Below are 22,511 nucleotides of genomic sequence, written 5' to 3'. Positions count from 1 at the left end.
GATACATCAAGCAAAACAGAACAACATTCCCGGGTGTTATATTTCTTTTTAATTATTAAAATGTATATTTTTAGTTAAAATACACTGGAGATAGGCTACTGCATACAACATGCTCTTATGCACGTACAAAATAGGACAAAAATCCCCCAAAAATGAAAAACCAAAAAAACACACAGACAATTCTAGAGGTGTGAATACTGCAGGACACAAACAGTGCATTCAAAAGCAAACACATGAAACACATTTTATAATTGTCAACACATATTTGCAAAGAAGTTAGGTAAACTATAAAATGCAGGCCTTTAGAGTGTGCTCAGCTCAATGAGGCGGCCTGCAAAGACCCCTAAAGTGCCAATGAGACACACAGCCATGAAGACACACAGGAGAATGTGATCCAGCACCATGGCCACAAACTTCCACTCTTCAGCCGCCTGGTAAAAAGAAGAGGGGACAATGTGTTACACATACAAAAACAGGAGTAGAACTAGCTGGAAACAGAAAAACCTTTCATTACAAGAGAGATTACATTGTTTGATTCCTCATCTGATTTCATTGTCTCTGCGATATATTTGACTCCTTCAATGGCACTGCGGACATCAGGATTCTTGGTGATGGGTGAGTGGTAGGGCACAGAAGAAATCTGGTTGCCAGAGATGTCTGAGATGTCAAAATCCGCACCATAGACGGGTTTCGTTTCTTTCTCGTTTCCCGGGCGTTTCATTGTCGAGAAGAACATGATGTTGGGAATAGTTTCAATAAAAACCTGTCATGAAAAAATAAAGGAGTGGAGGAGCTTGTTAAAGAAAAACGACGCCCTCACCCCCTGCTACCACCAGATGGCAACATAATGCAGAGTAAAGAAGATCAGTGGTGGCTCTCCAAAGCTTGCCAAGCTTGGTGAGAATTTGTTTGTGCTGCTCTGACAAAAGTTCGCTTTTGCACACCCTTTGTACTCACCTTGCGGACCCAGTCCGGCATCGTATGAGTGCTCGGGGAGCGGTGGTGGGTGTTGATGACGATGACAGTGATAATGATGGATGCAATGACAAACACCATGGTGAAGAGCATATACTTCCCAATCAGTGGTACAGCACTGGAGGTAGAGGGAATCAGCTCCACGATGACAAGCAGGAACACAGTCAGAGACAACAAGACAGAGATGCTGAGAGTCATCTTTTCACCTGGAAGAAGAAAAAAACACATTTTCACTGATGCATGTTTCTTGCCTAATATAACCATGAGGTACAGGACATCAAATAGTTACTGGTAGTCGCTGAGAAAGTGGTAGCAATGGTAGGGGCTGATCAACTTCTCTTTATGCAAAGGAAAGGGGTTTTAGTGATTCCTTTATATTCTCCTTTTTGCATAAGAAACACTGGAGCATCCTTAATGAAAGTGAAGAGATAATTCTGTCCATTTTTTTTTAATTGTCAACAGTGGTGGTTCCCAGTCAAGGGGTCAAATGTAAGATTAGATCAATCTCTAAATGACTAACAGGACAAAAAATTAAACACAATTTAATTTCAATGGACGCTTACTAGTCTTTATCATCAGATGAATTTGGCTCATGTGATATAATCATCTGCCGTAAAATAACCACTAACATAACCCTGAGGTGAGGTAGTTTTACAAATCCGATGTCCACAATCACAAAATAACAGAATTTATGGAAAATAAAAGGATTAAGATTACATAATGTAATTTTTTCAGGCCTTCATCTAATCTTTGATTTTCTTGTTCGTGTTTCGTTTTGAGGAGCCTAAAAATCACGCGTTCAGTGAAACTGTTACGATAAGCCGTTTGAGGACAGGTCATATGTTTTCATTGCCTAATTTGAGGGGCCATGCGGTAAAAGGCTGGGACACCCACTGTTTGGATCATCATTTGTGTCCAATAAACTGAGGCGTTGACAAGATGTTTATGAATGAACAGTGACATGGAGGGCAGGCTGTGTCATCAGTAATTCAATAAATTGCCAATTTTCGTCAAACATGAACATATTTTGTGACAGCAACACCCTTTCCTTTAAAAGGAAGATTGAAAAATGTGGACCTGCCACATTAATGCAAGTGCATGTTGGCTCATAAGCATGTAATCTCATCTGACTACCACAAGGGAGGGCTGTTTCTATTGTCTAGGTTTAAGAGTCCAGCCAATCAGAATCTACCTCTCTCATTTATAACACGACAACCACTCTGTTCACCCCTATATGCAAATCCCATTTACAGACCGAGAACCTTTTTTGTTCGATATACCAACAGTTGAACAAGTAAACTGATTCTGACACCATTAAACAGCAGTACAATGCAAGATATGTCTTGTTGTTGTTGTTGCTGTTGCTCAGTATAGGCAGTTATTCCAGAGAGAGCATCTTTTGGCACCAGCTTCTCCTCCACACTATCCTGTCAGCAGCCATATCAGAAACAGAGATCAAGTGATGTTTTATACATTAAAGCAAACGCCTGCTTTCAGACATGACAGCACAGAGGGACACTGGGTAATGAGGCAGGTCTGCACACTGGGAGCACATCCAGATGCGCACATAAGCTGGGAAGTTTTGACAGCGGCTGATGTAGGGACTCTTAAGACTGACAGGGAATATTAAATATGAGGACTTGCCTAATGTTATGAAACAAAATCTGAAAATTAAAGAACACATGTTGGAACTAGATGACGGATTGGAAAGGTTATACTGGAAACAAGAATGTTGAAGAATGGCTGAAATGTTATATTTTCATTAAATTAAACATAGCATATCTCCTATAAAGCTTAACCTTTGCCTTGCATGAACTGATTTTTATGAACAGTACACAAAAGTGAAGACAACTACTAGAAACGCAGACACACACACACAATGTTGGAAAGCTAGAGTGAACTTAGCTGAAAAACAGCTGAAGATGAGTTATGTTGTCTTTGGTGCATATCATCGTATTTCGAGAGAAGGCCGATATACATACCAGAGTCTGTCGGAAGGTAAAAGACAAGGCCAGTCAGGAAGGAGAAGAGCATGCACGGGATGATGACGTTGACAATGAAGTACAGTGGAAGCCGCAGCATGAGGAAATGATAGGTGATGTCCAGGTAGGGGGTATCCGGACAGCAGGCGTAGTACACCCAGTGCTTCCAGCTACGAAAATCCTTCATCACCCACTCTCCACTTTCCATAAAGTTACTCAGATCAGGGCGGTCACTGTCCTGTGAGAAGAAGCAGCAAACCTGCTCATTGCACTTATATATATATATATGTATTTTTTTTTTACTTTCTTTGCAACCCTGTGTCAAAAAAGTTCAGACGTTCTTTAAAATGACCAGCCAACCATGCCATCTAACTGTACATTTGTATCTGACAACAAGCCAGGCAACTGTTCTGCCTTGATCACAAAAATGCATTTTCCCTCTATGTCAGATTAAGCAGAATTTGGGCTGCTTATTTAAACCGTTGAGGAATAATTAGAAAAGGTGGAACTGATTTTTTCTTGTGAAGAACCAAGCTAAAGTGCAGCACTGCAGATGTTGGATGGGATGCTCACCAGCTCAGAGGATAGGCTTTACAAATGAGGGGCAAGCTTATGCCACAGATGTTTTGTGCATGTTTAATTACAGAGATTAGAGAGTTCCTCTTCTCAGAGAACCAGAATAACTGGTCTGCTGACGCTCTGTGATTGATCTTGTACATGTCCATGGTGATAGTGAGTTGAAAATCCCTGCCAACACTCCTTTTACTTTTCACGTGGCATGAGACAACTGGGATTAAAGGGTGTGCCGCTTCCTTCTGCTGCTAGTGTCCTCACATCAACTGAGACTGTGATTTAAGTTAGACAATTTGATCACATTGTCACTGTAGCTTCGTGCACAGCTGGAAGATGACCAAACATTTAATACCTTAACATCTTCTTGTGATTTTGAAACCAAATCTTATATACTTGCAGATTGTTTTAATCATTTGTGTTTGGCTGACATAATTTCACAAACCCATTATTCATGTTTATTTTTGCTTTACCAGGACCTTTAAGGACTGTGATAAATGCAGCATATTTAAAGATATGATTGTGGCATCAGTCTTCTCATCTAACTGTTGGAGAGGAAGTGGTTACATGTGGATTAAATGGCCTTACAGGATTGACGACAACCAAGTTTCCATCGTAGGTCCAAGTACCCAGCTTCATGCTGCAGTTCTGAAGGTCGAAGGGGAAATGCAGCACAATGATTTCACAGTAGCTCTTGAAGATGGCAGGCGGGTTCCATGTGATCATTCCAGTGTGCTCCAGGAGCACTTTGGTCTCATGAACGATGGCAAAGTCACCATCAGCACTGTGGGCACAGACAAACACAGGCAGCATGAAAATGGGAGATGACAACTAAAATGTTAATACATAGAGACATCATTGCCTGAGGTATGAGGCGTGAGCACAAATTGTTGCTGTTGCGGAGCAGGTTGTCAGGGTAAAAACAGCAGCGTGTCAGATGTAGCATATGGTAGCGGTGGTATTTAGGAGCTGCAACACATAGAGGCCAGATTTAGCCTGATGAAATCTGAGCTTTCACACACTACATAGTGTGCTGTATAGGATAGTGTGCTTCAAAATATCACTTGCAAGTGTGTGGATTGCTTCTGAGGTCATGTGTTCAGGTCACGTAAAGTTGATTCTAATGAAAAAATAAGTTGTTTTTTTTTTAGAAAAAAGGAGGCTTGGATCAAATGTAGCATACTTGTTGTAGAGAACCAGATCTGGACGCCAAATGTCAGTGGAAGGAATTCTGATCTTTTTGATGCCACCATAATCCTCTGGGTTCCAGCGTAAGTTCATATCTTTCCATTGCTGAAAAAAAAAATGAACAGGCAAACACATAGCAATAGATCTGGATAACAACCTTTGGAACCAAACCTTTAAAGGCATTTTGAGCAATAAAACTGGATTGAATGTGGTATTAAAGGATTAAAAGAAGACCTTTTCAAAAACAAAAAAAAGGAGCCCTGCCCCTCACTGGCATCTGACTCTGACTTGGCCCTAAATACAGTGGATTTAAAGCGATTGCATTTTGAGCAATATAGTTCTTTTTAAAATTTGTTTTAAGTTATATATTTTTTCATACTTTCTGCAATATGATGGCTTGTCCAAAATTAGGACAAATTACTTCCTAAATTTCTCTCTGCAAAGCCTAAAGCTGATCCAAGTGCTGCATTGACAATACTGACACCACAGGTCTTATTTCTCCAAACAGTTTTTTCACCTAAAAAAACTAACTGTTTGGTCACTATACATTTTGAGAAACCATGAGCAATTTTAATCTCAAAGCTTCACAGCAAACACTACATTTCCAGCCTTAGTTTCCTGTTTCCTTTTCATTCACTGCCTAATATAATCTAACCAAGTCAGTGAGGTTTGAGCAGCAAAATTACTTTTAAGTTAAAGAAAATATGATGGCATGGAGTAAAAAAAGAAATAAATAAAGGCCTCTCAAAACCTTTTACATTCTTTACAAAGTGTGGCTGATTTTAGTCTGACAAATGGGTTTATTTGCCCAATATCAGCTGCCCTTTACTGACACCCCGAAAAGAAAAGAAAATCCTTCTCCATGCATACACAGCCCTTAATGACCAAACTGTATCATATCTGTAAGCCTTCAGAAGCACCATGTTATCCCAACAGCCTCACTGTGGTTTCTTCTCTTGTGAAACTGACTCTTAATATAGTTTTAGGAGGAAGATGCCGTCTCTACTTTTAAAGTTAAGCTAAAAACCTTCGTTTTTTATTAAGCTCCCAGTTTGTGCTGGCTTTTGCAACCTTGACCAATCCATCACTTATACTGTTGGCACAGCAACTTTTTTCTACTTTTCTCTACATTCTTCAAAGCCACAAGTGGATTTCATTATCTTTGTGTGGTCATTTCTCATGTAATTTGTGCTCTTTCTTCTCTGGTTTCTCTATGTGTACCTATCTGTGGGTACCTCTGCATGTTTGAGACCGCCATCCCAAACAAAGATTTGATCATGCCGTTGAAAACTACCCACAATTATGTTCAAAGAAAGTGCAATCTCTGATGATCTCGAGAGGAACTACATGTAACTTAGCATGAAGGTAACAGTTATGTTGTGAAACCAATGCATTCTAGTACTAACTATGATAATTTTCTAATCCCAACCATATAGTCTTGATTTCTAATGATACCCAAGATACCTCTAAAAATATCTCCTTAATGTTGCAGAATCCTCCAAAATGCACCATTTGCTCCCTTTTCATAACTGTGTAAGAGTCTCTTACAGCTACATATGAGATGTAAATGAAATGATCTTAAAATTTGACCGAACACACAAAGAAATAGACCCAAATCAAACCTGTTTCAGTCGCACGTTGCTGCTGACGATCTGGTTGACCTCATCCTGTGGGTCCAGACATAGGCAGTTGATAACAGTGAGTTTTAGTACAGACTGGGTGATATTCTGTGTCATGAGGCCTCACCACACTGATGAGCTGGATGAGCTGAAGACCCACAGTAACAACCACCGGGTCTTTGAAATGATTGACAGGTCGGACAACCTTATTGTAACCAGTGAAAAGGGTTTTAACCAGACGGCTTTCATCAGATGAGGCCCAGTCAGAATCTAGAGCAGACAGAACAATTTAAAGAATACCGGAACTGATGCATTACTTATATACATCTAGATGGTGAGATGTTTCTCCTGGGGGACGGTGTATCTCCTAAAGTTGAGTCTTAGTGTGTTGGAAAACTATGTTGCATCACGGAGCAGTATTACTTTAAGGACATCTGATACCTGAGGTGAGTTCATTTAATACAAGTTTAAAATAGATGTGAGAAGCATCATCCTGTCGGTGTAACAAGTTGGTAACTTTAAGCCCGCCACAACTTCTGACCAACTTTTTATTCAAGCTATTTATTCAAATCATTGTATTTTATTCATTTTATTTAATTGATTATTCAAGCTTTGATCATGTTTTTTTGATTGAGAAAGCATTTACAAATTCACGTTTAAGTTAGAACATCCAAGAATATACATCAAATCATGAACATTTATTTTCTATGTTCTTAAACCTTAAGGTCTGTACAAATACATTTGCATCTGCCGACTAAATTTAATTTAACTTGTCTAAATCTGACATTACTGTATTTGAACAGGCTCATTCTGTGAGCCCTGCTAATAGAGATATTCTTATACTATTTCCACAACTTATCTGTCACAAGCCAGAGCAGGATCCCCTTTCACTTTACAGCCAACCTTGAAAGGAAGGTCACTTTACAGCAACATGTTGTTTCAATGCTTAGATGATTCTGGAAAGGCTGGAAACTAAGAATTTGAATTTTAAACTGTAATTGTGCAGGTGTCCTCATATGTTGACAGATGGAATTAAAAAAATAGACCAAACAAATAAGTAAATTAATTAAAATTAAACAGCGTAGTTGCCAAAGAGTCATTTGCTGCAAATTGTGCCCATTGGTGTTGTTTATTGAATCAGACATCTTACCTAATCTTAAAATGAGTTCCATCAGGTGTAACTGAGGAAGAGAAGGTTCCATAAATAGAGCTAGTTCTATGTCCAATCATATGTGTAACTTTTAAATGCTGCACATAAGTAAAGGCACATTTTCCAACAGTAATCCAACACACTTTCTTTAGTCCCTTACCTGCTAGAGCGACCAGAATAAAAATTAAAAATACAGTTTTCATTCTTTCCGATGAAACAGCTCTCCAGAACCAAGCTCCAACCGACCGCTGACCACTTGATTTTAAAAGGGTTTGACTTCCTCCCCTCTAACACTTCCTTTCAGCACTGGTAAATAACTTACTGTACAATCTCTACGCTCTCCACTTGCAGTCTCGTTGTCATTGTCCGATGTAAGTAACTGCCTGCCAATGCTTGTCATTTGAGATGGCCACAATCCCTGTCATCTGTAAAAAGATCAACATGCCAGAGTAATCCACCACTGAATATCTCATCGCAAGCTTGGCCACACACAACCTGGAGGTACAAAGACACAACACATGGTTGCTGCACTTAGTTTTTCTTGTATCAGTGATTAGTTACTGGAGACTAAGAATCTTTACATAAAGGTCCCTGTAACAGAAAATCTTTATGGTAGGTACTCACAAAAAAGGGAAATAAAGGGGCGAGCACTTACTGCAGCAGCTCTGCTCAGACAAAGTATGTAATAAAATAGAAAGCTCCAGAAACAGCCACTTAATGGAAATAGTGCAGGTTAAAAAAAAAAAAAAACGCCTGGTCAGCTAATCTGCTTTAAGTTAAAGGTTTACCAGTTAACCTCAGAGCTCGGAAATGTACAGTAACAAACAATAATCTATGTTATCATGAAAAGTACGAGAAACTTTAGAGGGGTGGGAAAGGCAGACAGGAAAAAGGAAACTGCATTTTTTTTGCTGATGCTCTCTGTTTATTATTACCATTTTCATAACATCTGTTTCATTTTGGAGCAATATTTTCCTTCAATATCCATCTGCCTTTAATAGCCATGAGTGCCCACTGGAGGAGTTGTAAGTACAGTAATAAACGGAAAACCTTACACTCATGACATGTTTCAGGGAACCTTTCAGTGAAGATAAATACTATTTTATTTTTATTTGTTTTGAAAATATTTTCACAGTATCTCTAAATGACAGATATGTGAATATCTGTAATGAAATGGTCTGAAACACTTCTGTTTTTCACGAGGCCAGCTGTTACACCCATATATCTCCTCTCTGCTAAGCTGCACCGCCCCATCAGGCCTGTGATAGGTCAAGCAACTCAATTTCCTCACATCCGCGATCCGTTCAATCAGCCAGCTACTCACCCACAAGCCACATTCATCTTGCTTAGCAACAAATGACCATTTTGGCAACATTTGAATTGAGAGAGATGTGCCTCAACCCTCCCCCCACTTTCTCTCTGTCCGACCACTCAGGTCACCTGAATTTACACCATGTTGGCTCCACTTCGCCTTTCTCTAAATCTATCATGTAACATCCTCTAATGTGTCGACATCACTACAGACGGACACTATTGGTGCTCTGTTTGATGTTTATTATATGACTCCCAAGCCGTACACAGCGTTTCCACTCTCTGGAGGACTAGAACCCTTGTGTTTACATCTGCGCTGTAAGTGATTAAATGTTCATTGAATCTGAATGAAAGCGTCTTTGTGATATCTGCAGGGGGTTGATGAAAACTGGACACATTGGGTGTTTCTGCCTTGATGAAGATTAAGGGGATAAGAGAGCTTTTATAGAAGAGATTGTAATGGGCTTTGAACAATGTAAATTACACATTGTTACAATATAAATATAGAAAAAACTGAATTAATTCATTAAAAAATAATATATATCTTTTTTGTAATTCTATTTTTACACATCACTCTCATAAATCACCAACCATATGCATTTGAATGTGTGCTGAACTCAAGCATGGCAAAATTCACAATTCACCTCTTGATATGACTTCCTTGCTGCATGTTGCATCATTAAAAGGATGATTTCACATACAATTAAACACAATAAACATTACCATTTCAAATACTTCCCTCTGGTGAACTGAATAGTGCTTTATATTTCAACACTTGGAGAAGGATTTCTCCAAGTGTCAGGTCAGATGGATTTTGGAGTCAGTCTTGTGCAGGGAGACAGGCATTGCCATCCAGTTCAGAGAGAAATGTCAGCTATCTTATGGATCACAGCCTCTCAAATTTACTCTCATTGCTTTGAATAATGCACATGCACAATACATTTGGCACACACCACCGTTGACTGGTGTTATCACAGCATCTGACTGCGAGGCAGAGAACCTGATAGCTTTATTGGCGCGGGTTACCTCCTTTTGCAGTCAATGCCCATCCCAGATGAAGGTACAATATATTTAAAATGGCTGATAATGGCGGGGGAGGCTAAACGGTTGGGTGAAAATCCAATTTTGCCACACAATCACCGGAGACAAGTCTGAATTTGGCTTACATTAACTCGATGCGATGTGGACACATCATTGAAGAGATGAAACGTCAAGCAGTGATTGCTTTGTGGTGATATCCGAGGAGCAAAAATGCAGATAGAGGCTGAAAATTAGATCACAGACAATACATGTTGCCAAAAATAATAACTCAGAATGAAAGCTAACATGGCCGAGGTTAAAGAAATCATTTTAAAGAGAAATTGTAATTTAAAAACACTAGAAAAAAAGAAGCTTAGATTTGATATGTGAGCTTCAACACTGATCCTGAAACGAGCCACCAATGTCTTGCGTGACTGGTTCTTGGAAATTGCTTGGAAAGACATAACCTGTGGGTAATTAAACCTGGAATCTATTAATTCTATGTGGCATTGTTTGCACATATATACATTAATTAATAACCTCAGTGGAGCTGCCCTAGGACATGTATGTGGGGTTTTAATCAGGAGAATCTATGCTTCAGAGAGTTTTCTTTCGTCATGTGATGTGTGGCTTTCAGGCATGTCACACTGAATATACATCCCAATGTATGTATATGACCGCCAGGGTCATTATCTCAAAGAGATAGTGTGTTCACAGGATCTTTTAAGAGGCATGCAAACATATTTTTCCTTGATTTAAAATGTCACAATCATTATACATTATATTATATATATATATTAAGAAAAGACAAGATGTCCATTTTATCATTTTATAGAAAGGTCCAAATAATGTGACTCAACAGGAGCACATTATGCATTTTTTTGGAAATTTTTTATTTGGCTACTCAGTTCAAAGCAGCAGGATGAGACTGACACAAAATAAAAACCCTTATCGTGATCATGTTAAAATAAAATGTCATGTTCTCTTGGTAGATTCTACATATATTATTGATGTTTGCCTCTATGAGACATTTTTAGTACAACACTTCAACATCTAATTTAAATCAACCTGTTTCCGTAGAGAAACTGTAGAGCTCCGTTCATTTTGAGTCTAGCTTTTTTCCCCCTCTATCCTCGTCTAGTCTCTGGTAGCCTCTTGATTGCTAAAAGAGATTTCGTTTGGCACACTGACTGAGGATGGTCCGCTGATTCTTTTCATCAAAATTCCTATCTGTGCCCTGAGTATTATGGCACCAGCCTTCGATCACACTTAGAGGTGTGCTTGTGTTTGTAATTTCTGAACAAAGTGTGCTCTAAGGTGACATAACGGTTGATTTTTGGGGTCATTCTGAAGCATATGCTACAGGCTCTCGTTTTTCTTTAAGTTTAAAAAATTCTTTACAATTTTTCAGTAGCTCAAACTAAATGTAGAACTCATGACGTTCACTCTAAGTTATCATCAGGGTTTTTGATATTTTGAAAACATTTATCTGCCACGACCGATTAGAATTGGTGGTGTAGCTACTGGACAGCTAGGACATGGGGACCTATTTTAAAATACAGCATTTGACCACTTTGGCACTTTGTCTGAATGGCTGCTTTACCTTTAAACGAACAGTATGTAACAACAACTACTGAAATCTAGCTGTCAAGCTGGAGATAGCAAGCATCTCAAATACCGTCCACCCAATGTGATCTCATGGCAATGGCTATAAATAGTACATTATTTTAGACACATTCTTGCATGTCATTCATAGACATTTTCAGCTTTTCAAGTGTCATTTCATGCTGGTTTACCAAATGGTTTGTGTTATGGTTAAAGTATGACAAGATGTCTTATTGTCAGTGTACACAGTGCAAAATAGCATCAACATCAACAAAAATGCATTGTTCTAACATATGACATGACTTGGCCTTTTATAACGACACCAGTTCATGGCACCAGGCCACGGGGTCTTATTCTTTAACAGTAAGAGGCCTGCAGTGATTCAGGAAAAACAAAATGCATTTTAATGACAAGTGACATGACTTGATGTGATATTTATACACTATTTCATGAAACTAGGCTGGACAACCCAATACATCACAACAAAATATTCCCATAATTGGCAGGCTAACTTTGGCATTGACGTATTAGTAAGAGGGCAAGAAAAAGGCATTTTCTGACACACTCTGTGACAAATATCGCTTGCTAAAAAAAACTGCATGGAATTTTCACTCTAATCTGCTGTCCCTCATAGAGCTTTTTAGCTTCTCTCATCTAAATGATTTGGTTTCTCAGCTCACTGCTTGCGGACGCTTCAGGCAGCTGTTCAGAGAAAACACTCAATCACTGTCGGGGCAACATTACACAAAAGACAAAAGGCTAAAAGATAACCACAGAGAGAGTGAATACTGAAGTCACAATCCATTAGCGGTCAAAAAAACACATTTGCAAAGGAATAATAATACCTGTAAGAAACTATACGCCATTAAGTTTGCAATGTCAACCTAAGCGTTGTATTCACAGCTTTTTCTCGCTGCCCACACCTTCACCTTCAACCCCAAATTTGATGTTGATTATTATTTTGACAATGACTTATCGAGCACAACATTTCTTTAAGTAGGGTTTAATAAATTAAACTGATCATGCTCCAGTTGTGTACAAAACGATTACGGTACAAAATTAATTTCACAAATAATGCTTTTTATAACACAGTAAAAACGTTATTATCAGGAAAATGCACCACTGTTTACGCAATGAAGAGGAAAAGCACATTCAACTAAGAACAGGAGGTGACTTACAAACATTTGAGGAGGTAAAAAAATACAGCATCATAAAAATGACCCCAGAAAAATTAGTAGCTTAATTTCATATCCAGCTATATAAAATTTCAAAGAAGAAACTGCACAGCGGACTGCTGGGAATGTAAACAATGACTACTACACACAAGACAAAAGTAAAATCACAACGCTACACCATCTCGACACATGCTGGGTTACCACTAAAAAGCAACAAAGACCTCGCACCATGCATGCTGGTCCGTCAGCTTCTGAAAATCCCCCGACAAAAATGGGGAGACATAAAGTACGTACAAGTGTAAGGTTCATCGTCCACACCCAATACAGTGGAGGAGAGATGTTATGTCAGCACTAGTCCATACACAAGGCATTCAAAATGTATTGATCAGTGTCATACAAACAGTTGTGCAGGTCTTTACACAAAAGATTGGTTAGAGAACTGTTCTAAAAAAGTCCTGATCAGCGTTCAGAAGAGCACCTCTTCATTTTTAATGAGCACCTCCACCACCTGTCTCTGGTGGCGGATGTCATTCAGTGCTGTTATGGCATCCTGGTCGGGAGCACGCATGAGGGTGGGCCCGAAAACGATGCCAAGGTTCTCTGCGTTCATCAGGTTGAATTCATCATTCTGCGTCACCCTGCAAAGTTCAATGAATCACTGAATTAATCCCTGAGGAGGGGACTGAAATGATTTTTTCTCTTTGCTTTTCTTTTTTGAAAAAGAGACACTTTCCAGAAAATGATAGTTGGATGTGAATACAATGGATTTTGTTAATAACAATAAGTTCTACTTTCTGTTAGAAATCTAAATACAGAAAGGCAGGAGCGGCCTTTTGAATAAATACTTTTCAACCCCCCACTTTAATTTTCAAGATGTCCCCAAGCTGTTACAGAATTTGGATTACCGTTTTAAGTGGGCCATGAGGTACTTGAGAGTTTCCCTGTGTGATGGTGGCAGCAGAGCGAGAGACTCACGGAAAGCTTCCAGTTTTTTCTCTGGATCTGTGAGCTCTGCCAAACAGAAAGGAAGACGAGATTAGCATGAAATAATGACTGAATGGGCCCTCAAAACACAGGGTCAGGGCCCCACATCAGAGCCTTTGTTTAAAATAGTTGAAAAGTCCTAAATAATCAGCGAAAGATATCTTTGGACACAAAACAACAACAAAAAAGACAACCACTACGAGACAAAAAGAGATACAAAATGACTTTGGAGAGTTTTGTTTGCAGAGCATCTCCAACCACAGAAAATGGTCAGAAATCATGTAACAGCAGCACACACTACAGCCCAAAGGACAAGCTGACATTTTTTTCTTATCCTCTTTAGGCCAAAATGAAAAGGAAAAGATGAATTGAAAACAAACATAACTGGATAACTGGACATAGTTGAATAAATGCAGGTAATGTTTGTAATGTGACTGATGTCATAAACAAATGAAGGAAACTCAGCAGTGAACGTTTGTCAGTAAACACTGGCGCTTTTGCACTGATGTGGTAAGTTTTGACGTACTTGCAGCCTCAATGAACCTGGGGTAGGCATCATATGAGATGATGGGAACTGGCAAATCCCTGAGGTACAGTTTCAGTGCACTCGTGATGATATTGATGTCTTCATAGGCATTCACTGAGATGTCTGTCTTCTCGCCATCTGTGAAGATTTGTGGTGGGATAAGGGAAACAAGGGGAAGAAAATTTTAGTTTTCACAAAAACAAATGGCTCACTTCAAAACTTTCATGGCTCAGAGTGAACTAAGGATTGAAAGAGACGTGGAACTCTGGCTCTATATTCTTGCAAAGTAGCGGCTATCACCCCCCTGGCCTGTTTAATTCTGACTTTCCCTCAGTTATGCTTTCCAGAGGAGGCCATGGCCTAGATGTGCAGGCAGACTGAACATCACAGCGCTGTGAGCTGGAATGACACTCTGTCATGGATGATCTCCCACATGTGAATCTGGCTCAGAGTTCAGTCCACTGCTGCAGGGTTTCTCTTACAGTTAAAATTCAGACTGCACTGGCCCAAGGCAGGTTTATTCTTACTAAGTTGACTACTGAATCCCAACACAGCCACGTTTAAGGCAGTCGGAGGACATCCATGGTTTGTAACCCCTGAGATCCCCCTTGTCTGTCCACTCAGTGAAATCCTGCATGAGAGGGAGATGTCAGAATGGGATCTGCATTCCCAGATGGATGCTAATCCTTCACAAATGTGTCAATTTTTCATTAATCTGAGGAGCTTTGTGTCTCACGTTGGCATATGTAAGCAAGCAATGCATTCTGCTGTCATACTTTGAGTTGTCAGCAATCTATAAAACAGGGAATACAAACCTTTGTCAAACCCCATCTTAACTTCTTCCACCGAATCACTAAATCCAGATATTCTGTAGAGGCCCTCCGACTTCAGTCCTTGAAGAGCAACAAGAAATAAATAACCTTTTAGACAATGTAAACGCTGTCAAGAGTAATATATAAAAATTCATTGGCATATATTAATAGGTCATTTAGAAAGTGCTATTAAATATGCATAAGAAATTAAGGGTAAAATGTCCACAATGTCACACGATTGAACAACGTGGGCTAATGCAAATAGTTTTTTGCATCACTGGGCAAAATAATAAAGACATAAATCATACTTCACTACAGACGTACATTGGAGGGAAGACAATGAGGAAGCTATGTGGTTCCTGCATAGTTGAATGATTTAACTGAAATGCAATCAGCTAAGGCAGCAGGAAACAGAGTAAAGTACTCCTCATTACACATTTACAATTACCAGCAATCTCATCACCTCTCTCAGACACCCCTCCAAAAGCAAAACATGAACCAAGTCAATAATTGAATCAGATTTTTGGCACAATAACTTAAATCATACATATTGCAGATCACTTAGTATAGAATTAAAGTGAGGCTGTTTAACAACATGCATAAATAAAGTAAGCAAAACATACAAACATATCTAAAATACCTTTTTTTAAGGTAAAGTTTTAGCTAAAAATCCAAGAAAATTAATGCCGTTCAAGCATTTGAATTAGTTGTTTTAAAGGTTTTTTTTGGTCCTATAATAATGTCTTATGGATGCAAAAACTGTGTTGAGATTTGAAGATCTTAAATTAAATTGCTATGCCAGTATATCATTTGTAGAAATTCCACGAGGCCTATTTATTAAAGTTACATCAACCAGTGAGACCAAGTGTTTTAACTGTGGACCTAAAATGGACTGACACTTAAACACCATTGACTACATTTGTCACATTCCTATTTTCATCTGTGCAATCTAAACGAATCAAACGCACACAAACTCACCTCTGGACTCTATCTCTCGTATGCACATGTCCACCACCATGGGTCGGGCTGTATTGTAAGCTTTTACCAGGGTCGTCAGGTCACAGCTGTACACCTTTCGGACATGTCTCAGGTCTGGCTTGCAGTCGTTGGGTGCCAGAGCGGAACACTCTTTGTGCACATTCACACCGCAGTCTACAGAGAGACACACACAAAGGGCTTAGTTCATAAATGAAAGGATAACGAACTATTATGCGTGCTTATTTCAACTGTGCAATTCGTTAACAAAATAAAGTAGACTGAACAAATTCTTGCAGGTAATTTTATCTTTTAACTGAAAGTGACTACACATCATCTAACAACAAGGATGTTTGAGCTTATGTGTGCTTAGGCTTTTAGAGAAGTGTTAATCCCCCTGATCAATAACTGCCCCTGAAATGTCACAAGGACTATTCCTCTCTGCTACACATACCATTAAAGTCACCTTGAGATCTTCATATCTCCAAATTCACCTCCAGATGGCCATTGGTTAATTAAAAAATGAACTAAATACTAAAATTAAATTAAAGAATGAAGCGGAGGAGAGGACACTGATATACCACAGGAATATGTGGTGTGATGTTTGTGTTGTCAGAAGAATATCATGTAACCTTAAAAGGAAACCACATTTTTTTCGTTTCTTTTTCTAGGCATAAGATTGCCCTCATTTGATGTTTTAATATCATATTTGTCATGATGTAAGTTTAAGTGGCCCACATTGTGTTTTAGCTCTCAGGCACAATGGGTTGGGCCCAGCTTTTAACAGCGCAGGGCACCTTGTTGGGAGCTGAGGTTTCCATGGAGCAAGAGACTGCACCTCTGCTTTGTAACAGAGACGCGTGAAGGGAATTAGTGGAAGAGTAAAAACACTGGTGCCTGGAGGAGGGACACAGCACTGCTGAGCGCCGTATTCTTTTCCAAGTCTGAGCTCACTCACAATGGCAGTGGAAGCAGCAAATGAGGCGCTGTGGGCTACAGAAGACCTAGTTTCCGAGACTAAAATGGAGCAGCTCTTCAAGCTCCAAGATCTTTTGAGCAATCTCCAATGTACTAAAAAGGTTTTTGTTTGACAAAATTACATGTGGCTTTTGATACCAAAAGCGTGAAAATCATCAATTTAACCCCTTGAAGGAATTGCTCCTTTTTGATTTTAGATAATAATAATAGAAAAAATAAAATAAAAAAACACTTTGAAAGCTGAGAATCAATGTTTCTGAAGGACATCCGACTATATTTTGATTAATATGGGTCCCTGAGGAAGTTCACACAGCCTGATTTCATATGCACCGATGCAGAAATGTAATTACCTTAAGAGATGATTCTCTTAAGGACATGAGACAGGCAGTGTAATAGTCGAAGGCCTGTCATCAGACACAAGCCTGCTGAGCTCTTCTTGTCCATGGGATCACATTGATGGCCCTGGGTCCCAGGTGGGGTTGGTGAGCCCAAGGGACATCAGATGCTAGGAGACAGGGGAGGCTTATTGCACCACCAGCTCCTTTGCCATTGCTACAATGGGTTGCAGCTCAATTTTGAAAAGATGTTTAATGGTGGCTAATTTCTAATTTCTAATCAGTACATTATCATCAAATCTAGGAGCTGAAACTGATGTCATTCTCATTCGAACTGAAAACAAACACTTTTTTTTTCCTTCCCTACCAAGTGTTTAAGTTAAATAGGGGTTGAGCCGTGTGACCCAGCTCTTTGGTTAAAGCCGTCTGAATTTTAATGTGTGTGGAAACGAAGCTCATTCCCCACACTCCCAGCCCTGCTCCTCATTAAAGAGACATGCCAGCTTTGTTTTCCTTCATGGGCATGATGGGATGAGGCTGGGTGGGGGGTGCGCTCTGGTGAAGAAATGTGCCACAACAAGCACAAGCAGAGGCTGTCTCTCTGGCACTTGGCCAAAACCAGTTCACACATACAAAAAGAGAAAAGAGGGTGGAAGAACATTTTTTTGGTATGCAAATGTGAGCATCATGTGAGACTTTGCTGCCCTAGTTTCTGCTGGCTGGGGCTGAGTCTGAAGGAATGGTGGTATGCTTATACAGTAGTTGATGAAGATTGGCTTCTACCATATGTGCCTTTTTCTGGTTTGCTGTCAGTTTTCAACACCATGACGTTAATAATTTATGTCAGAGCTCCCGCAGATTTATGTGACACACTTTGTTGCATCAATAAAACATCAAAGAAACACATCAAACTGTATTATAGTACTATGCAGGCATTGGCAAAGGAATTCTTACGTGTAGCAGAGGAAAACTGAATATTTGACAAACAGGGGAGCAAACATATGGAGGCCATTTCCCTCACAATAACAGTACTGTGTGCATGTATAGGTTACATTTGTCACACAAAAGAGAAGAAAAAATATAAAGACTGAAAGTCATTTCACATTGTGGGGAAATAATTGTAAAACATGCTCACACTGTGGAGCAGATAATGACATAATGCATCCATGAATATAAAAAGAGCTTTGAAATACATCAGCTGCAATTGGCCTGCTTTAGTTTTTCAGGCCTGGAACGCTACATATGTTTATCCATTAAGTCATCAGAGTGGAAACACAGAAAGCTTTTGTTGTTGCTATAGAAATGACAGGATGCCCAGAGCAAAATAATATTTAAATAAGTTTTAAAAAGCTTGAAAAAGCAGAGAGAGAGAGAGAGAGAGAGAGAGATTCCTCTTAATGTTTGATACCCAATCTACAAGTCAATACAGACAAAAGTGGGTCAAACATAGGGTTTGTACATCATGTAACATATCTGTTACATCACAGCTGCAGAGCCCCCATTTCATTCTGTTGTGTAACCCATAATCCTCAAACTACTATAGAGATTTTAGATTAAAATTCATTAATCCAACTCCAGATGCTCTGCAAAGCCAAGTAACCCATATTGAGTAATGCACACTTTCTACATCACCAGCATAACAAAGAAACACTGTAGGCTGTTCAAGCGGTATATGTGAGGTTGTGTTATTGCTGAGAACAAGACATACCTGCGCATTTGACCCCCTGGGCCATCAGTCCCCACATAAATCTGGCACAGTGTTCACACCAGTGAGGCCCCCGAAAAGTGTGGACCTACGGCAGAGAGGAGGACAGTGAAAGATATCAGTGATGGATTGCAATGACAAGAGTGTGAAACTAAAGTCAGTCCTTGCATCCCCTTCTTTAGACTGCCAAAGGAACCTGTAGGCGCTTAATTGACAAAGTGAAGAAGGATGGAAATGGAGTTTTGCCATCATATGTCAACAGGATGTGAGACTTCATCGCAGAAAAGTTGTTGGGGGGGATTTTCAGTGGAAACAGTTGAGGAATAGGCACTCCCACACTCCAGCGGGTGACGACAGTTTAGCCAATCAGGGGGTCCTCTGAACTGAAGAGAGCGAACCACAACTCTCCCACTGTTCTTGTATTTAGTTAATAGAGGCTAAAGAAGGAAACTGTTTGTGTGAAAAGTACAATGCAATTTCTGATTATCCCAGTTAATCCTAGTGGTGTCATCTATAGGCACTTTGTCTCATGTTCCTAATATTTACAGGTTGCTATTTATAAAAATACTATTAAAAATAATTACATTTTTATTAATCAACTGGAGTGCTCTATTAGTTTAATCTGAAGCTCATAGATTTGTTTTAGTTCAATCATTTTGTCATTCTGCATATCTTTTGTCCATTAGTACATCAAGATACCTTCCTTACTTTGATTTTACGCATATGATAAATGCTGCCCAGGCTGCAGAAATCCAATTAAAGGCTGAAATGCAATATTCAACAAAAAGAGAATAAAGCAGCAGAAAGAGAGCAGCAAGCATCAGCACTTTGAAAAGGTTGACAGAGATATTTCTCTTCCTGCTCTTCATCCCATTAACCAGCCAAAACAGGAGCCAAACAAGGAAACACTCGTCTGCTGTTTCCCAGTAGTGTAATCTCCCCATCTGGTGCTCTAACTAACAGCAGTGGTCCACAGCCCGACCAACAGATTTTCTTTTGATAAAGCCTCACTGGACAGACTAAAACAGCTCTGTTTTTCATCATCTCTCCCAGTCAGTAATGCTCACCCCTCCCTTTCGATCTCCCTCAAGGGGAACAACAGAAGCAGCCCTGTGGCCACACATGATGACAATAAGCCACAGCTTTGGGAATGCATCAGCTGACAAGTGCTTTTTAAGTTGACTCAGTCTCACCTTGAAGTTGTGGGCTTTCTCCGATTTGGGTGTCCGGTCACTCTCCTTCAGCGAGGCTCTGCGAACCAGTGAGGTGAGCTGCGAGTACGCTAATAGTTTAAGTGGTTGCCAGAAAGTGGCTGAAGGTTTCTGTGGCCCCATCCTCATCCCCAGAGCTGCTGCCAGAATATCCTCCTGATTGGCCTCTCGCTTGGCCTTTTGAACCAACGGCTTCTCTTTCTTTTGAATGTCGTAGGACTCTTTAGATGGCATTCTGGAGCTGTAGTGTCCCAAACCAGTTGAAGAGGCGAACCAAGTAGAAAAGTCCAAGACAATGAAAGGTTAACTCCTTGATGTTCAGGGCAAGTACATGGTCCCTTTTAAAAATAGGCTTCACTGATGACAAATTGCACATTTATAATATAAGAGAAAGACTGAGGATATTTCAGAAAATGAAAAATAAAAATGTGGTCCCTGAATCCTCTCACAGTGGTGACAGCAGATCAAGTGGAGCCTCTGTGAGAGAAGTGCCAGGTTTTATTCAAAAGAGGTGTAGCCGTAGGTGCTCATGTGGTTCTCTGGGAACGTAAATGCAGATGAGATGAGTGGTTGAGCTAATCCTCTCCTCCCTGTGCAGAGCTGATATTCTCCCTGGAACAGGCACAGCACACTGTTGTGTGTGGATGCTGTCAGGGCGGGCAGAGAGAGGGGGAGGAGTATGGAGGTGGACCCTATAGTAGTGGCAGCAGATTAAATGGATCCCACCAGCCAATCGCAGCATGGATACACCAGCCTTGTAGTAGTCTCTACCCCGCCCCCACACAGCCATCAGATATCCAAGCAGGGGAGCCTGGACAGGATGAAATGAGAGTGGGATGATAATGAGCTATGAATGAGTCATGCATCCTGAGTGGGCTTCTGCCTGGAGAACTTGCGACAGCAGTGGGCCGTTAGAGAGAGGAGCTTTTTTCAAAATCACATTTCCACAGAAACTGGTCACGACCGGAGCCACACAGACAAAAAAAAAAACAAAAAACAACAACATAAAAGCTGCAAGCATCAAACCAAAACAGGACTTTTATCAAAGCATGTCGTCATACAGAGTGATGCAAATACAGATCACATTCAGCCTAAAACTGAGCCAAAAAAGATACAGAAAGCAGATGGAAGAGGATGACAAAAGAAACAAACAAAAAAATTAAAACCACTTAAAAGTGTTTTGCTTACACTCTTTAATGGTGTATTATTAAAAACATCTTATTTTCCAACATTATGAAAGTACCCTTGACCTGCCTTTGGGTATGATATATATTGGTATTTGAATTTAATGTAACAGCATAGCAAAAGCAGAATACTTTGGATCACAATAATAAGTATGCACTTTAAGTAGCTCATTCAATCCTCCTACGCCATGATAAAATATACAATAAAGAATTTAACACCATATGCATGCAGTCTGGTAGAGATTTCTTTTTTTGCTCGTCTTTGTCTGAATTGTTCATTTCCTTGAGGTACACGCTGATGTAAGCCTTTGTCTTGCCTGCATGCAAATGAAGTAGCAAATATAGCATCATGATCGCAATGTGAGAGAAAGGATCTGCAACCTGCGTGTGTTATTCACACTGCAAGTCAAATGTGATTATGCACCCACGTCTCAGAATCTAAATCAGACTCTACTGCTGACGCTCTCACCTTTTACAGCAGAGGAGGAAGTAACTGTACTGGCTGGAGGCTCAGAAATCGATGGATGAGAGTTTGAGCAGGAGAGAGAAGCAGGAAAGAGGCTTTGAAAATCAGTGTACTTATGCAGACTGGCATTCCAAACTGTGGTGTCTGACAGGGACAAGCTCCAAACATGAAAGATATGACATGGAGTGCTGCCAGCGTAGCAACCCTCTCTCATTCTCAGTGGAAGTCTCTGCTCAGGAGGATACCTGAGTGTGGTGAAGATAAAACGCAATGAGAGCCTTTTGTATTCATCATTTCATCCTCTCAGACCTGAAGCCGTTTCGGGGGTCTTGCAGCGTAATTGTGTTGCCTGCTGTTGAGTGCAGGATGACCGTCTCAGTCCCAGGATGAGGTTAACTTTGAACACAGCTCTAATTGACACAGATTGATTTGTTGTTTCCAAAACATGTCAAGAAATGGGACTCTTGAGGATGGATGCATAGGATGCGGTATCTTTTACATCTCTGTAAAGTCCATCTGTGCTCAGCCTAGACTTGTGATCTAAATGCTGAGTTCCTCCATATTCAGGGTATAGACAGAGGCTCAAACCTGCCAATTTATAGTTTAATTCTGACTTGACCCAGAAAAACAATGCAATCTCAAAACTTTCTTTCTCTAAACTTCCTTTCCTCTGTTTCCCCCAATCTCGTCTAATCCATTAAGCTGTTGCTGAGTATTTCTGTTGGGTTAGAGGGCTATTA

The 22,511-nt window shown here is 39.9% G+C and overlaps 2 protein-coding genes across 2 annotated transcripts; both read right to left on the bottom strand.

Annotated features, from left to right (window-relative positions):
• Positions 1 to 26: 26 nt before the first annotated feature.
• Positions 27 to 7,690, bottom strand: LOC140319411 (acetylcholine receptor subunit alpha-like). The gene is made up of 9 exons (XM_072397030.1): positions 7,645 to 7,690; positions 6,462 to 6,604; positions 6,338 to 6,382; positions 4,711 to 4,820; positions 4,116 to 4,311; positions 2,958 to 3,195; positions 958 to 1,181; positions 527 to 763; positions 27 to 431 (listed from the first exon to the last, which is right to left on the bottom strand). Exons 1-9 carry the CDS (start codon positions 7,685 to 7,687, stop codon positions 303 to 305), a joined length of 1,365 nt encoding a protein of 454 aa, XP_072253131.1. The 5' UTR covers positions 7,688 to 7,690; the 3' UTR covers positions 27 to 302.
• Positions 7,691 to 11,856: 4,166 nt separating this feature from the next.
• Positions 11,857 to 20,449, bottom strand: chn1 (chimerin 1). Its single transcript, XM_072397681.1, has 7 exons — positions 20,104 to 20,449; positions 18,914 to 18,998; positions 15,896 to 16,069; positions 14,921 to 14,998; positions 14,106 to 14,243; positions 13,501 to 13,606; positions 11,857 to 13,233 (listed from the first exon to the last, which is right to left on the bottom strand). Exons 1-7 carry the CDS (start codon positions 20,353 to 20,355, stop codon positions 13,062 to 13,064), a joined length of 1,005 nt encoding a protein of 334 aa, XP_072253782.1. The 5' UTR covers positions 20,356 to 20,449; the 3' UTR covers positions 11,857 to 13,061.
• Between the last annotated feature and the right edge of the window lie 2,062 nt (positions 20,450 to 22,511).

This window comes from Leuresthes tenuis, unplaced genomic scaffold (genome assembly GCF_036924035.1).
Source record: "Leuresthes tenuis unplaced genomic scaffold, fLeuTen1.0.hap1 SCAF_12, whole genome shotgun sequence".
In the NCBI taxonomy this organism is placed as follows: domain Eukaryota; kingdom Metazoa; phylum Chordata; class Actinopteri; order Atheriniformes; family Atherinopsidae; genus Leuresthes; species Leuresthes tenuis.
Note: the sequence above shows the minus strand (reverse complement) of the source record. Positions and strands in the feature narration are given on the sequence as shown.

Excerpts from the sequence above, each read along its gene's own strand:
- LOC140319411 (XM_072397030.1), bottom strand. The coding sequence starts at position 7,687 with ATGAAAACTGTATTTTTAATTTTTATTCTGGTCGCTCTAGCAG. Across the intron at positions 6,605-7,644 it reads TATTCTGGTCGCTCTAGCAG|ATTCTGACTGGGCCTCATCT; the intron begins GTAAGGGACTAA and ends TGTCTGCTCTAG. Across the intron at positions 1,182-2,957 it reads TTACCTTCCGACAGACTCTG|GTGAAAAGATGACTCTCAGC; the intron begins GTATGTATATCG and ends TTCTTCTTCCAG.
- chn1 (XM_072397681.1), bottom strand. The coding sequence starts at position 20,355 with ATGCCATCTAAAGAGTCCTACGACATTCAAAAGAAAGAGAAGCCGTTG. Across the intron at positions 18,999-20,103 it reads AGAAAGCCCACAACTTCAAG|GTCCACACTTTTCGGGGGCC; the intron begins GTGAGACTGAGT and ends TCTCTGCCGTAG. Across the intron at positions 13,607-14,105 it reads CAGGTTCATTGAGGCTGCAA|AGCTCACAGATCCAGAGAAA; the intron begins GTACGTCAAAAC and ends TCTGTTTGGCAG.